The 15,680-nt window shown below is 42.8% G+C and overlaps 1 protein-coding gene across 2 annotated transcripts in view; it reads right to left on the reverse strand.

The window, feature by feature from the left end:
- Positions 1 to 669: 669 nt before the first annotated feature.
- The window catches only part of DCAF13 (DDB1 and CUL4 associated factor 13), a 44,417-nt gene continuing 29,406 nt past the window's right edge, over positions 670 to 15,680 (reverse strand). For both annotated transcript variants that reach the window (XM_037892158.2, XM_007056098.4), the window contains 2 exons: positions 2,539 to 2,702; positions 670 to 1,494 (listed from right to left, as the gene is read on the reverse strand). In XM_037892158.2, coding sequence (XP_037748086.1) covers positions 1,407 to 1,494; positions 2,539 to 2,702 — 252 coding nt within the window. In that variant the 3' untranslated portion in view covers positions 670 to 1,406. The remainder of the gene's footprint in view (positions 1,495 to 2,538; positions 2,703 to 15,680) is intronic.

Consider the following 15,680-nt stretch of genomic DNA (forward strand, 5'->3'; position numbering starts at 1 on the left):
AGGTGCCACAAGTACTCCTTTTCTTTTTGCGAATACAGACTAACACGGCTGTTACTCTGAAATCAGACACCTTTCTGTATCTTTAGACACCTGACTATCTGTAAAAATCTGACCATGAGGCACTTAAGAGCCTAAGCTTCATTGAAAGTCAATGATATTTAAGAGTTTAGGTCGCTGCTGAAAATGGGACTTGTGTGCTTTTGAAAATTTTACCCAGGATTTTTAATAATCAAAAGCGATTAGGGCCTGAGTTAATACTCACCCTAAAGGAAGTATCTCCAGCAGCACAGTGCTTCTTAACACCATGTTTTTAACTAAGACACCAGACTAAAGCTCTGAATATTTATGGTCATTAAATATCTCAAAATTTCTGCAAGGACAGAGGTATTAGACCAAGTAGCCTTGTTGAATTCCAGTGTGGATAATTACAATCTGCCCAACTAAATTACTCTGTCATTTCAATAGGAAGCCACTTCCATTTCACTGCTGGGGGTGAAGTGATATCTGCATACAAATTAAAGAACTTTGGGATGAAAGGTATGGTATCAGAGTGGGGGGATTTTATGCAATCTTAAACAAGAGGCTTACAACATCTCTCACATGAAGGGAAATTTCAAGATTTTCTAAGACCTAAATATGAGAGAGAGAGAGAGAGAGAGAGAGACTGAATAATTTTAAGACGTTTTAATTAAGTTGAGAAGTAAAGACATTTATTCAACAACTCTATTAATATTATCAGGATACAACAGCCCTTGAAGGTGTTGACTGGGTACACTGGGAAAAAAAACCAATAAAATCCTGTTATTTACATTGGTCAGAGAGTCCTGTTGAAGCCCTTCTAATCAAAGAGAAACAAGAGTATGTTTCATGGTAACAAGTATACTGCAATGTATAGTTACTGAGCATAATCCTGGTTTACCTCATTGTATGCAATATTCATTTTCTTCACTTCTACCAAAAATGTTTTTCCTCTTTCATAATTGCCATTTTAAAAAACAATGTAGTTTGTAATTTTTAACACCAGGGAAAGTCTATTTGCCACAAGCAATGCTGAAGCACGTTCACCCATTTTCTGATAGGGAAGGTGGCAGGAGAGAGGGCTGATCCACTGAGGTACCACCACCACAGCAAATTCTCTCCTTGTATTAAAAATGAAGTTCCACTGGGATATATAGGGGTGGATCACTTTACACTCTCTGCAAGTTTGAGTACAGGACTTTAAAGGGGCCAATTCTTCTCACCTCCCAAACTGGATGATGACCTGAGAAATGAAGGGGGAATATACAAAGAAGAAAAGTGAGCCGCACCACTTGTGGCAGGGTCTGCAGCAGATCCTCAAACTTTTGTACAGTGTAGCTAATTATTTAAATAAAAAATTACACACAATGCTGTAAGCCAGCAAAAAATTATTTCACTACAGCCACAACGTGCTTCTTCTTTTCTGGCACAAATGGTGAGGATCCTGGTTTGCTGTGTTTACGGCGATTCAGTTCCCTGGAAACAGACAAGAAAAAGAGAAAAAAGTGAGATTGAGAATGTCAGCAGTAGGTGTGTTCAAGTTCTTGCTTAGGGTACTACAGCAAGTGTTCCACCGCTCCTAAAAATTCATGTCTTCAGAGTCAAAATCAATTGAGGTGGCTGAAATTTATTAAATTTTTCCCTTAAAAAAGGAACACTGTCCATATGAAAACCCTTTAAACTGCAAATTTAGAAGAGTTCACATTTTTAAGAGCCTTCTTTCTAGAGCATGCACAGTTTGACCTGCCAGTATCTTGCAGAGCAAAGGATTTGCCCTCAAAGTAGGGGAGAATGTGGAGCATATAATAGCAAACAGGGAAAAAAATATTCCTAACTCCCAGCTAGTGAGGAGCTTTTCCTATGAAACAAAGTTATTTTTAATTATTTATTCTTAATTGTAAATAAATATTTGCTCCCTGCAGATAATCCTATAGGGGTCTTTCAGCTGGAAAGCGTGGCCAAACCAGAGTGTAACAAACATGTTCAGCCCCACCACTTCCCATTTCCTCTCCATGCATGTGTCAGCCAACTTCTCCTCTTTCAATACCATGGCACCAGCCATGCACAGATGCTTTCAGTTCCCCATCCCTTTCTGCTCCCAGGGACCTGTAGAGATGTCCTGGGGAACTGAAAAACCTCTCACACTGATCCTGAGGCCTAGCACCTACAAGGAGCCAGAAGACCCTCATCTTCCCACATCAAGACTAATCCCTCTGATATGACTACACATAAGGCTGGGAGGGGGTGTTGCCTCCCCCTATAACCTTATGTCCTTTTCCACCCTTTCAGAAGGCCTGGGAAGGAAACTAGTTCTTGCTACTACTGGCAGCTTGGTCTGCACTTACCACTCCATAGAGTCCAAAACAACCAGTCTAATAATTGATTTATTCACTTGACTAAATCAATACCAGTCATTCATAAGAGCTGTTCCCTTGTTAGAGGCCCCATGCATTGATGCCACAGCAATGGGACAGCATATGTTTTACTAAGACAAAATGAAAAGAAAAGGAAGAGTCGTACTTTCGCCGACGAGCTTCTCGCATGATGCGCAGCTCCTTGGCCTGGCCATAGATGGCTTTGGGCAGGTGACGGTGACGAGCTATGCGTTTGATCTGTGGGTGGTGTTGGAACTTCTCCTTCAACTTTTGGTTGTAATTCATAGCTGCTCTCTCTCGTGGTACAAGCTACAGAAGACACAAGTGTGTTATAAACAGCACCGGTTGCAATGACATCACCGTCTCTAAAAGCAAACTACAAGTTTAGACAGCTTCAGTGGTTTCTTCTGGCCATTTCTCTCTAGGTGTTATAAACCTAAAAGCAGAGTCTTTAAGACTAGTAAATATTTTTTTCTAAAAAAATGTTACATTTTGTCACCCCACTGCTCAAATATAGTACCATAATTTTAAGTTTCACAAAAGTTACAACGTAAGTTCATTTTTCTTTAAGAGCAGACTTTATTCTACCATGGGGGGTGGGGTGGGGGGATGATATGGAAACTGGTGAGCTGCTAGTATGCAGAGCAAAGGATTTGCCCTCAGAGTAGAATGTGGAGCATACAACTGCAAACAGGGAAAAAAACATTCCTAACTCCCAGCTAGTGAGGAGCTTTTCCTATGAAACAAAAGATTCACAGGCTTTTCAGTTTTTATCTACTGTAACTAGAGATGCTGCTAAGGACGTGTCTAGCTATACCGAGGTGGCCAACTTGAGCGTGAGAAGGAGCGAGAATTTACCAATGTACACTGCCAAAGAGCAACAGTAACACATCAGCAGCCCCTCCGCATTAGCTCCCCTACCCCACTCCCAGCACCTCCCACCCACCGGCAGCCCCACCGATCAGTGCCTCCTGCCACTCCCTCCCCCACCTCCCGATCAGCTGTTTCATGTGCAGGAGGCGGGGTGGGGGGGAAGGAGTGAGGGTATGGCAGGCTCAGGGAGGGGGCGGGAAGGGTGGAGTGGGGTCAGGGCCTGTGGCAGAGCCAGGGGTTGAGCAGTGAGCACCCCCCCCTCCCCCGGCACATTGGAAAGTTGGCGCTTGTAGCTCCAGCCCCGGAGTTTGTGCCTATACGAGGAGCCGCATATTAACTTCTGAAGAGCCGCATGTGGCTCCCGAGCCAAAGGTTGGCCACCCCGAGCTACAGCCTCTCCCTACAGAAGGAATATTCTCTTCACTGGGTCGGGGGCATGCTCCAAGCTTCCCCAGCATCTTCATCCACTTTAATGGAATTAGTCCATTGGGAACTGCAATGTGCACATGAGAACTGTAAGCTTTACCTTGCCAATATTGCACATACGGAGTAATTTTTATTTCTCATTAAGCAGTCGAATTGATACCTTATCACAGAGAGTACAGGCATTACAAGTGCATTAAAATTACTATGAGCACTTTAATTTTTTGCATTATGTCTATTTAAAAAGTATAACCAAAATGCTGTTAACAGCTTTTTTTCTTTTGGCGCTTATTATTAGAAATCGACTATCCCATCACCTTACAAATGACCTGCAGAAAGGGTGTTTGTTAAATGGGGTTTGTGCCCTTTTATTGCCTATGTTGTGTAAGAAAGGTTGGTAAATGGTTGCTTTGAGTGTGTGCTTTTAAACACACAGCTTATTTAGAACTCAAACGTTTGGTCTTCTATGGTTTTGCTGGAAGTTATATATGTCCTCCGTTTCCCCACATGTCGTGCCTTCCATGTTCTCCGCCCTCCCCACAAAAAACAGTTTGACTAAAAACCCTTCCCATTCTTAGGAGGCACCTACGTTAGCCTCCCCCCCGTAAATATTTCAACTGCTGCTACAACTAGTGGGAAATTTTAGAAAAATAAGGATAGTGTAGACAGCTTTCAATTTGACTCATAATTTCACTAGTGCTTTAGTTACTATAGAGCAGGAGTGGCCAAATGGTGGCTCCTGGGCTGCATGTGGCTCTTTTACGGTTAAGTGCCACTCCTGGAGCACCCCATACACCCCCTCCCCCCATTCTTTGCCTACAAGACTGAAGCTTGGGGCTTTTGCCCTGCGGTGGGGTGGTGGGACTAGGGGTTTCTGCCCTGCAGCGAGGGGGATCTAAGGGAGTTAGTCCAGCCGGGGGGATAAGGGGGGCATTGGGGCAGAAGTCCTGCACCCCAGCAGGTGCTGCCCCACGGGGCAGGATGTACCTGTCTTATGGATCTAGAACTTCTGAAGATTAGCGTATGCGGCTCAGAGGGTCAGTAAGTTTGGCCATCCCTGCTATAGAGCCTTCCAGGGTGAACAAAATCGGAATTTCCAACGTAAGAGAACAAGAAGAAACTCTCCCCTTCATGTACAAAGTTTTAAAAAACCCCAAAACATGGTTTGGTTTTGCTTTTAAAAGGGCCCTCCTTAACCCCTCCCAATTATTTTCCCTTTTAGAGGTCACCTTTAAGAGAAGTTCTCAGACAGAAATATTTCATAAATTCTGGAAACATACTTCACCTACAGACTCAGACCAAAAGTGTGTTAAATATCTCGCTTCCAAGTCCTTAATTAAGAAAACAAACAAAAAACCCCTCTCCCTTCGATGCAACAGAGAAACTAGAGTGCCACATGTGCAGTTGCCAGTTATCCATCAATTAAACAGAAAACATGTTTTCAAACATCAAAGTAGTAAAAATATTCTAAAATTTGGTTTCTAGATCTTCTAATCCATTAAACACATCTTCCATTCTACTTACATCTGCGATCATCTCCTAAATTTCAATCAGTGAGCAACCCCAGCAGCCATTACTGGTTAATTCTCCCCCCACCCTCCGCAGTCAAGTTCATTATACTGAGCCAGCCTAAATAGCTGGTTCAGTTGCAATCAATCCCAGGCATTCTCACTGTGCCACAAACTGCCAACATAATCCAAATTAAAGGGCTTTTATTTTAATTCAAATCAATGATTTTCTTAAATTCAATTAAAGAAGAAAAATTGCTGCTGATTTAGTGTAACCTTGCTGACAAAAAAGATCCTGTAAATTAACATATGAAACATCCAGGATGTCATGTTAAAAACTGATTGATATCAACACAGGGTCAGTTATTTTAAAGTCTGTTGCATCTTTTTCAGGTAATTTTTATATGCCTTTCATATACCTGGTTATATTTGGATATTTACTGCCTAATTGTGAAGAGTGGATGATTATAGCCCAGTATGCATAGCTACCTTACCCAAAGAGCTATCAAAGATAATTTTGGCCATTTGGACATCATTATTGACTAAATGACTATCAAAGATGAAAACACAACATACCATAGAAAAGAGACAGCAAGAGAGAGGCAAACAGACTCCCATCCTGCAAGCAGCTTTACAATGGTGGACTAAGCACCTGTACAGAATTCCATTGACTTCCATAGTGCTTTCTGCAAGCGGGAGGGAGAGGCAGGGTCACCCATGCACAACAGGCTTGCAGGACCAGGTCCATAGAGTTGAGAGACTAAAACATTTTACACTTTAATACATTAGGATTTATACAATTCTATGGGTGGTTGACAAGTCCTGCCTAAGGCACTTAACCTATGTGCACATTCCTAACCAGCACCAGTGTGTAGACAGCTTTGGGTTTTGGCAAATCCAAGATCAATTTTCATCAAAACAAACTCCACTCCTCTTCATAAAAGAAGTGTTTAACACTACCATGCAAAAGAACTCAAGTTGATTGACCATAAAAATCTTTTCAATCCCTAGACTGATAGGAACTAGAAATATAAGGGATAAAAATATAAGGGATAAAAAATAAGAGGTGATGTAGGGAAGGAAGGAGTGGTTGCTGGGAACAGAAGTCTGGAGAGAGAAATAAGGAAAGAAACTCTAAAAATGGCACCTATATTGTCAGTACTGGTAAAATCTGCCCTTGAATCAACTCTCTCGATTGTTGTATCTTAGGCCTGATCTACACTTAAAAATTAGATGGACCTCAGGGCTGTGAAAAATGTCATGCTCTGAACGCTGTAGTTAAATTGACCTAACCCCTGGTGTAGACGCAGCTAGGTCAACAGAAGAATTCTTCCATTGATCTAGCTACCGCCTCTTGGAGAGATGAATTAACTGCATCAACTGAAAAACTCCTTCCGTCAACGTGGGAAACATCTGCGCTACAGCACTACAGGGGCACAGCTGCAACACTGTAGCTGTGTTGCTATAGTATAGACGTGGCCTTAGTAGGAGAGGTACAGCCCAACCATTTTCAGTGCCCTCTCCACTGTACACAGAATTTAGAGAAGCAGTTCTCAAAGGAGTCCTTACCCTAAGAACTGTCTGTTGAATGGGAATAACTAAGAAGCTGAAATCATGCTCCTTTTAAATCAAACTGCATTTGTACTGCACTTAAGCTCAAAAACAGTAGTAGGACTTCAGCAACTCAGCTGCTGCTATCTATCCTGCCCAGAGAATGCCTTTTAGGTTAGGGAAGCTAAATCCCCAATGCAACATTTGTCAGAATTCAGACATATTCTGCCAATGCCTCTGTCAAGGTTCCTCCCCCACTCTGAACGCTAGGGTACAGATGTGGGGACCTGCATGAAAACCTCCTAAGCTTATCTTTACCAGCTTAGGTCAAAAACTTCCCCAAGGTACAAAATATTCCACCCTTTGTCCTTGGATTGGCCGCTACCACCACCAAACAAATACTGGTTACTGGGGAAGAGCTGTTTGGACACGTCTTTCCCCCCAAATACTTCCCAAAACCTTGCACCCCACTTCCTGGACAAGGTTTGGTAAAAAGCCTCACCAATTTGCCTAGGTGACTACAGACCCAGACCCTTGGATCTTAAGAACAATGAACAATCCTCCCAACACTTGCACCCCTCCCAACACTTGCACCCCCCCTTTCCTGGGAAATGTTGGATAAAAAGCCTCACTAATTTGCATAGGTGACCACAGACCCAAACCCTTGGATCTGAGAACAATGAAAAAGCACTCAGTTTTCTTACAAGAAGACTTTTAATAGAAATAGGAGTAAATAGAAGTAAAGAAATCCCCTCTGTAAAATCAGGATGGTAGATACCTTACAGGGTAATTAGATTCAAAACATAGAGAATCCCTCTAGGCAAAACCTTAAGTTACAAAAAAGATACATAGACAGAAATAGTTATTCTATTCAGCACAATTCTTTTCTCAGCCATTTAAAGAAATCATAATCTAACACATACCTAGCTAGATTACTTACTAAAAGTTCTAAGACTCCATTCCTGGTCTAACCCCGGCAAAAACAGCATATAGACAGACAGAGAGACCCTTTGTTTCTCTCCCTCCTCCCAGCTTTTGAAAGTATCTTGTCTCCTCATTGGTCATTTTGGTCAGGTGCCAGCGAGGTTACCTTTAGCTTCTTAACCCTTTACAGGTGAGAGGAGTTTTCCTCTGGCCAGGAGGGATTTTAAAGGAGTTTACCCTTCCCTTTATATTTATGACAGCCTCTTACTGCAGCTCACTTTTATTTACACATATTCCTTACTGTAGCAGGGCAGTTACCCCACTCCTGGGATAAAAGGAGTGAGAACAGCTGGGGGAGCCTGGCTGAGTGGCTGGACACAGGTGTGGCCAGCTCAATTAGGGCTCAGCTGGCCCTGATAGAGGGCTGTGAGTAAGGAGTGGGGAGTCTCACTCCAGGGCTGGAGTGAGAAGGACCTAGCTGCCTGGGAGAGACATGGTACCTTTGACAGAGCAGTGCTGGGGAAGGGGCAGGCTGAGCTGGGGAGCTCAGGCCTGGCGACCTCCCAGGCTAAGGCCTGGCAGGAAAGCGGTACTGGGGCTACAGGAAGACAGCTAGGACTAGGAAGGAAGCAAGTCCAACCCCCTTGCCAATGATGAGTGCCATTACAGACTGCAGTTTGCCACAGGGAAAAGGGGCTAGATGACAACTGGCAACAGCCACTGAGGCAAGGTGGGCATAGGGGGAGGGGGTTCCCCTGGGAGGGGAGACCCAGAGTGTGGAGGCGCTGTTGTGGGGCAGCACCCAAGAGAAAGGGGCCTGAAGCACAGTGGTGGAGACTGACGAGGAAGCAGGTATACGTAGGGAGATACTGGCCAGCAGGAAGCGCTCTGAGACTGGACTGAGCTAATTCCTGGACTGACCAGCAGGAGGCGCTATGGCAGTGAGTGCTCGACCTGCTACACCTGTCCCTAATGAAACTAACTGGATACTAAATTTACTGCTACTAACTATTACCTCGAAACTTAATTTACATCCTACTTGCATCTAAGGGCTTGTCTGAACCAGTGTAGCGCTTAGTGAACACACTAACTATAACAATGGGAGAGATTTTTCCATTGGTGTAGATACACCACCTCCCCCAAGAGGTGGTAGCTATGTCAGTGTGAAGCCCTCCTGTTGATATAGCGCTGTATACAGCAGGGGTTAGGTCAGCATAACTACGTTGCTCAGGGTTGTCGGTAGTTATATCGACGTAAGTTTGTAGTGTAGACCAAGCCCTAGTTGATAACATTAACAATAAAGAAAAAACCCTAAGCACAAAGGCCGAATTGCATTAGAAACTATACACTGATAATTTAGAAAGGGCAGGCTCAACATCCAAATGTAACTGTAAGTAAAACAAAAAAGACACTAAGCTCAAGGACTATGGTTACCTACAACATTTTGTTTCTTTAGTTTGGCTCAGATTTAGTTACAAGTTAAGTGATGGAAGGACCTAGCTAGCAGGTGCTTTGTACCATTAGACAAGATAAGAACTTTGGCTCAAGATGCGTCTTCTTGGTCCCATCTCTAGCGGACAAGGGGCCATGCAAACACACCTCACCAGTAATGGGGATGGGGGAGGAGGTGAAGTCCCTCCCAAATAGTGAACTCAAGTGTTCATGATTGCTGCAACACAAAGCCAGGATACTCAAATCGACCATAATGCCTATAGCAAACTGCCAAATGGTTACAACTAGTTGGTAGCCAGTAGGCATTTCTAGCAGCAAGTTGGATTTTTTTTTTAAATGTTTAAGACTCCACCTACCCACCGTGCATACAGATAGTCAATGTGTTTCTATTATTGCTACTCTTGCATTCCCTGTACCACAAGCTATTCCATTGGTTGGTGACACCTATTCTTACATCTTGTCTCAATTTAGATTGCAAACTCTCTGGGTGAAGGGACTGTCTCCTACTATGTGTTTGTACAGCGCCTAGCATAATGAGGCCTGATCCAGATTAGCTGGGGTACAAAAAAACCCAATGGTGGAAAAAAACAAAAAACAAAACAAATAACGCTTCTGCAGAAACAAATTTGACCTTAGAGATATAATGCAAAGTAAACATGCATATGTATATGGATAATGCTTCTATGTAAAGCTTATTTACAATTTAGCAAAGTGTCCTCCTTCTGTCAGAGGACAATTCAATAACAGAGTAAATTCACACAGAGTTGTTAAACAGGAGCATGAAGTGGATAAGTCGCATTCACATTTCATCACAAGCTCTAGAAATCACTCCTAAACCAATGCCATGTCTCACATACTACCCATGTGTTCGCCTTATGTCGCAGAATGGAAATTTTTGATACTGTAGATTGAAAGCACACATCTATTTAGACAACCTCAATGTTCTCTTGCTAATGTGGTTTGCTAGATAAACATACAAGGGGCTGTAAATGCACTTTCCTTTAACTCTCACTCAATACTTAAATCAAAAGCTTTTGCTCTTTTCATATCTCCTATAGGATAGCAACGGTAAACAGCAACCCTAAGTGCGACCAGGCTTCCAGTTTCTCCTCACACTAATGTTTTACTTTTACACTTACAGGAATACAAACCATTCCTTACTAAAAAAGCATTTTAATTGGTCAGTCTCCTGCTCCATTTTCAGTCCATTCCTTACTTTTATAGGAGAGGAAACAGAACCAACTATTGGCCAGTTCTGCAGCTTTTACTTAGGTGAGTAATCCTATTAAGGATTCATCATGTATAGGCTGCTGAATCAGAAGTTACTAAATGTCTTAACAATTCCAAGTTTAGTAAAGATCTTCAAAGCCTTGGTGTAGGTTCAGTGTATCCTGTTTTCTACAAGTCAAAAAAAACCAGACCTTTTCCAAGATATATTTAGAGGAGACTTACTTGTTTTATTCCATCAGTGCTGCCTTCTCCACTTTTCACTTTAAATGCTTGTTTCCTCCAAATCAAACTAAAATTTTAGTCCCCTTTTAAATTCCTAGACCTCTACAAAACTAAGGTATGTGTGCATTAGAAGTACTTGAGTACTCCAGATTATACATTAATAGGACTCTAAAGTACCTGAATTGTAAGTTGCAGTTTTTATGAAGCCCATGGTGAATGTTTTTTTATGCTACTAAGTCCCATTTTAAAATTTACTTTTATGTAGCTACTGAAAAGAGTTTAACTTCTATTTTGATGTGTTAGAGTGCTAAAATTGTATGTAAAAGGCCAATCTCTCCTGTGCATCTAAGGACTAGGTTTAGTTTAACTCCAATCCTTACACAGAATCATATAGATTTAATTGTCAGTGGAGTGTAGACATGGTATGCCTCTGGCTCCTGCAGAGACTTGATTCTTGAACGTTTCACTGATTTTGCGTAATGAGAGCAATGCCAAATGCATTAACAAAACAAAGGAAACATGGATGTCAGAACTGATGAATACTTGGGCAGCCACAGTGCTGCAAGTACAACTTTCCAGTCAGACGAACATTCATCAGCCACAAGACACAAAATAAGCAGCTCACTTTTAGTCTCATATCTATCGTGCCTGAATGGGAAGTAAAAGACTATGCACAAGCCAAAGAAGAATTCTCTAATTAGAAAAAACCCCTAAATTGCTATTAGCAATAATAAAACATCACGATGATCCAGGCCTCCCCAGCATAAGTAAATCTTAATTCAACAAAGTACCTCATTTTACAAGGTGCTGGTGTATTAGAAATGCAATGATATTTGTATGCATCATTCAATCAAATCCTCCCACCTAAGAAAATACGGCAGCCCAAACACCCCCAGCTTTTATTACAAATACTCAGACTTTTTTACAGAATCGAGTTCCACAGCCTATTTCCTTTTACTGGTTATGAATTGACCTCCTTTCAGTTTCACCGAGGATCCCTTTGTGCTTGTGTTATGAGACAAGAATAGAAGCTCCCAATCTAACTTCTCTGTCCCATTCCTTATGTCCCCTCTTATTTTTCTCCATTCTAAGGTAAACAATACCATCCTTTCCAATTTTTCTTTATGAGTTTTTTCATGCCTCTATTCATTTTCATTGTCCTTCTCTGAATCCCTTCTACATTTTGCAATACCCTTTTGTGAGATAGGGAGACCAGCACCGCACACAATATTCCAGATGAGGGCACACCACTGATTTTCTGATTGATATACAACAGCATTATATTTTCCTTATTGTTCTTGGTTCTGTTCCTCATGCATTTTAGCAGATACATCTATGCACCGAACTGACAAAGAACCTCAAACTCAATTATATAGCAGCTGATGGGGCCAAATTCTGGTTAGCATACATCCCCACAAACAGTCATGCATACATGCCACAAAAGCTGTATGAATAAGAACCCATAGTGGATTGGAGACCCACAAACAACCTCCAATTTCAACATATTACAATGCTTAGATACCATGCAGAGAGGCACATTAGGTACTAAATATCTAATCTAAATAGGAAAAAAACCTGTGCAGGGCGTTTTGCACACAAGTTGTTGCTGGGTCAGGAGCATAACTGCACTAAGTATGCAGACCACAGCCCAAAACCCCTTAGCCAGACTTGGTGATGCCCCTTTTATAAAAGCAGCTTCTCTACAGTGTTTGGGAAGCCAAAACTGGGAAAGCCAGCTTCCACATGTACTTCTGCTAACTAGCCTTGTGTTCTTTGCCATGTATCTATGCAGCACACTGGCTAGAATTTAGCATTGTATTCCGTCTTCAGAATTTAACTTCATCTCTCTGACTTGTATACACATAATACACTAGGATAAAGAGGGAAACATTTTCAAAAAAGTGTCTAAGTGACTCAGGTTCCTAAGTCTCACTGAAAGTCAATGGGTTTATGCTTTTTAAGACATTTAGGCACTTTTGAAAATTTTCCCCAGAAGTATGCTCTTATACAATCATAGAAACATAGAGCTGGAAGAGACTTTGACAGGTCATCCAGTCCAGCCCCCTGCACTGAGGCAGGACCGAGTAAACCTAGACCATCCCTGGCAGGTGTCTCTCTAACCTGCAATGATGGGGATTCCACAGGCTCTTTGGAAGCCTATTCCAGTACTTAACTATCTTTATAGTTAGAAAGTTTTTCCTAATATCTAACCTACATCTCCCTGGCTGCAAATTAAGCCCATTACTTCTTGTCCTATTTTCAGTGGACAATGGGAGAACAATCAGTGACCTCTTTATAAAAGCCCTTAACATATCTGAAAAAGGTTAGTGGGTCCCTCTTCAATCTTTTTATCTCAAGACTAAATATGCCCCTTTTTAAATCTTTCATCACAGGTCAGGGTTTTTTAAACCTTTTATAATTTTGTTGCTCGGACTCCAATTTGTCCACATCTTTCTTAAAGTACGGTGCCCAGAACTGAACACACTACTTCAGCTGAAGTCTCACCATTGCCAAGAAGGGAGAACAATTATCTCCTGTGTCTTACATATGACTCTCCTGTTAATATGCCACAGAATACTAGCCCTTTTTGCTACTGCATCACACTGATGACTCATTCACTTTATGATTCACTATAACTGCTAGATCCTTTTCCGCAATACTGCCTCGCCACTTATTTCCTATTTTGTACTCGGGCACTTGATTTCCACCCCATTCTAAGTGTAATACTTTAGCTTGTCTTTAATGAATGTCATCTTGTTGATTTCAGACTAATTCTCCAATTTTTCAAGGTTGTTTTGAATTCTAATCCGGTCTTCCGAAGTGCTTACAAACTTTCGCAGCTTGGTGTCATTTAAAATTTTTATAAGCATACTCTCCATTCCATTTAAAAGTCATTAATGAAAATGTTGAAGCATACTACACCCAGGACAGACCCTGGGGGGGGGGGGCCACACCACGAGATACGTTCTCCCAGTTTGACAGTGAACCATTGATAACTGTTCTTTGGGTACTGTGTTTCCCATCAGTTGTGTGTCCACCTTATGTTATTAGGGTCCTACCAAATTCATGCTCCATTTTGGTCAGTTGCACGGTCATACGATTTTTAAATTCATAAATTTCATTATTTCAGCTATTTAAATCTGAAATTTCAGTGTTGTAATTGTAGGGCTTCTGACCCAAAAAGGAGCTGGGGGTCACAAGGTTATTGCAGGGGAGGTTGTGGTACAGCTACCCTTAATTCAGCTCTGAAGGCAGCACTGCTGCCAGCAGCACTGCAAAAGTAAGGATGGCATGACATGGTATTGCCACTCTTCTGCACTACTGCCTGCTGAGCTGGGCACCCAGTCAGCGGCTGCCACTCTCTGGCCGCCCAGCTCTGAAGGCAGCAGGGCAGAAGTAAGGATGACATGGTATGGTACTGCCACCCCTACTTCTGTGCTGCTGCTGGCGGGGCACTGCCTGCAGAGCTGGGGGCTCGGCCCACAGCTGCTGCTCTCTGGCTGCTGAGCTGTGAAGGCAGTGTAGAAGTTAGGATGGCAATACAACAAGCCCTCTAAAATAACCTTGTGCCCCTCTGCAGTTCCCTTTTGGTTCAGGACCCCAATTTGAGAAACACTAGTCTCCCTTGTGAAATCTGTATAGTATAGGGTAAAAAGCACACAAAATACTAGATTGTATACCAAGCTTACAACTTAACTATTTTTAAATAGTTCAGAATACAGTAAAAGCTTTGTTAACCGGCATGTTGGAGGAATGGGGGGTGCCGGTAAGTCAAAAATTCCAATTAACAAGAGGGAGGGAGTTTGCGTGCAGGAGGAGGCTCAGGGCTGGGGTGTGGGAGGGGGTGTGGGGCACGGGCTCTGGGAGGAGGTTGAGGAACAGGAGGCGGCTTGGGGCAGGGGGTTGGGGCATGGAAGGGAGTGCGGTGTGCCGGTTCCTGGCCAATAGGAGCTGTGGAGCCAGCGCTTGAGGAAGGGGCAGCGTGCAAAGCTGTTGCTCTGCCTAGGAGGCAGCAGGGACATGTTGCCACTTGCGGGGAGCCGCCTGAGATCCAGAACCCCAAAACCCATCCTGTACCCCAAACCCTTGCCGCAAGCCCCCTCCCACACCCGAACTCCCTCAGAGTCCGTGCCCCGCACCCCCTCCCACACTTCAAACCCCTCGTGGCTGTTCCTCCACCTAGAAGCAGCAGGGACATGTCACCGCTTCCAGGGAGCCATGCGGAGCCAGGTAGGGAGCCTGCCTGCCCCGCACCAACCAGACTTTCAATGAAAATTAGAAATGTGATTTACAGAGCTTTCCAGTTTATAGAGCTTTCCAGCCCGATAACACAGCTTTTACTGTACTTAGTGTTAAGTAGCTATGTTCATTACATGCAAAAGGAATGCTGCCTTTGTCCATAACTTCCTAAAACCAAGTACCCATCCTATTAAACTCAAAGCAGCAGTTCTTAGACTAATTCACTGCCACCAGTAGTTAATAAAATGAAACTTCAGGAAGCTGCACCTAAAGATTCGCAAAACAACCTAACTCCAGATCATGTATTCTGCCTCTGTCCACCTAACAGGGATAATGGAATATTCTACGTTCTGCAACAAAAATACCACATCATCATACATATAGAATGACTAACATTTGATATGAATATCAGCGTGCTTTAGATCAGTGGTTCTCAACCAGGGGTACGTAGAGATGTTCCAGGGGATACAGCAACCCATCTAGATATTTGCATGGTTTTACTACAGGCTACATAAAAAGCACTAGCGAACTCAGTACAAAGTAATATTTCATATAGTCTATGATTTGTCTATACTGTTCTATATACTATATCAGCAGTTCTCAAACTGTGGGCAAGTTCATTTTAATGGGGTCGCCAGCACCAGGGTTAGACCCACTGGGGGCCAGGACAGAGAGCCCATGCCCTGTGACATGGGGCTGAAGCCAAAGCCCAAGTTTTTAAGTTAAGTAAAACTTGGCATAGGCAAGACAAATCAGACTCCTGAAAGGGGTACAGCAGTCTGGAAGGGTTGCAAACAACTGCTTTAGATACTCATCTGTGTCCCCTGTGTGAAGAGTGTGCAGAGTAAAGGTGCACATCAAACCT

This window comes from Chelonia mydas, chromosome 2 (genome assembly GCF_015237465.2).
Source record: "Chelonia mydas isolate rCheMyd1 chromosome 2, rCheMyd1.pri.v2, whole genome shotgun sequence".
Taxonomy (NCBI): domain Eukaryota; kingdom Metazoa; phylum Chordata; order Testudines; family Cheloniidae; genus Chelonia; species Chelonia mydas.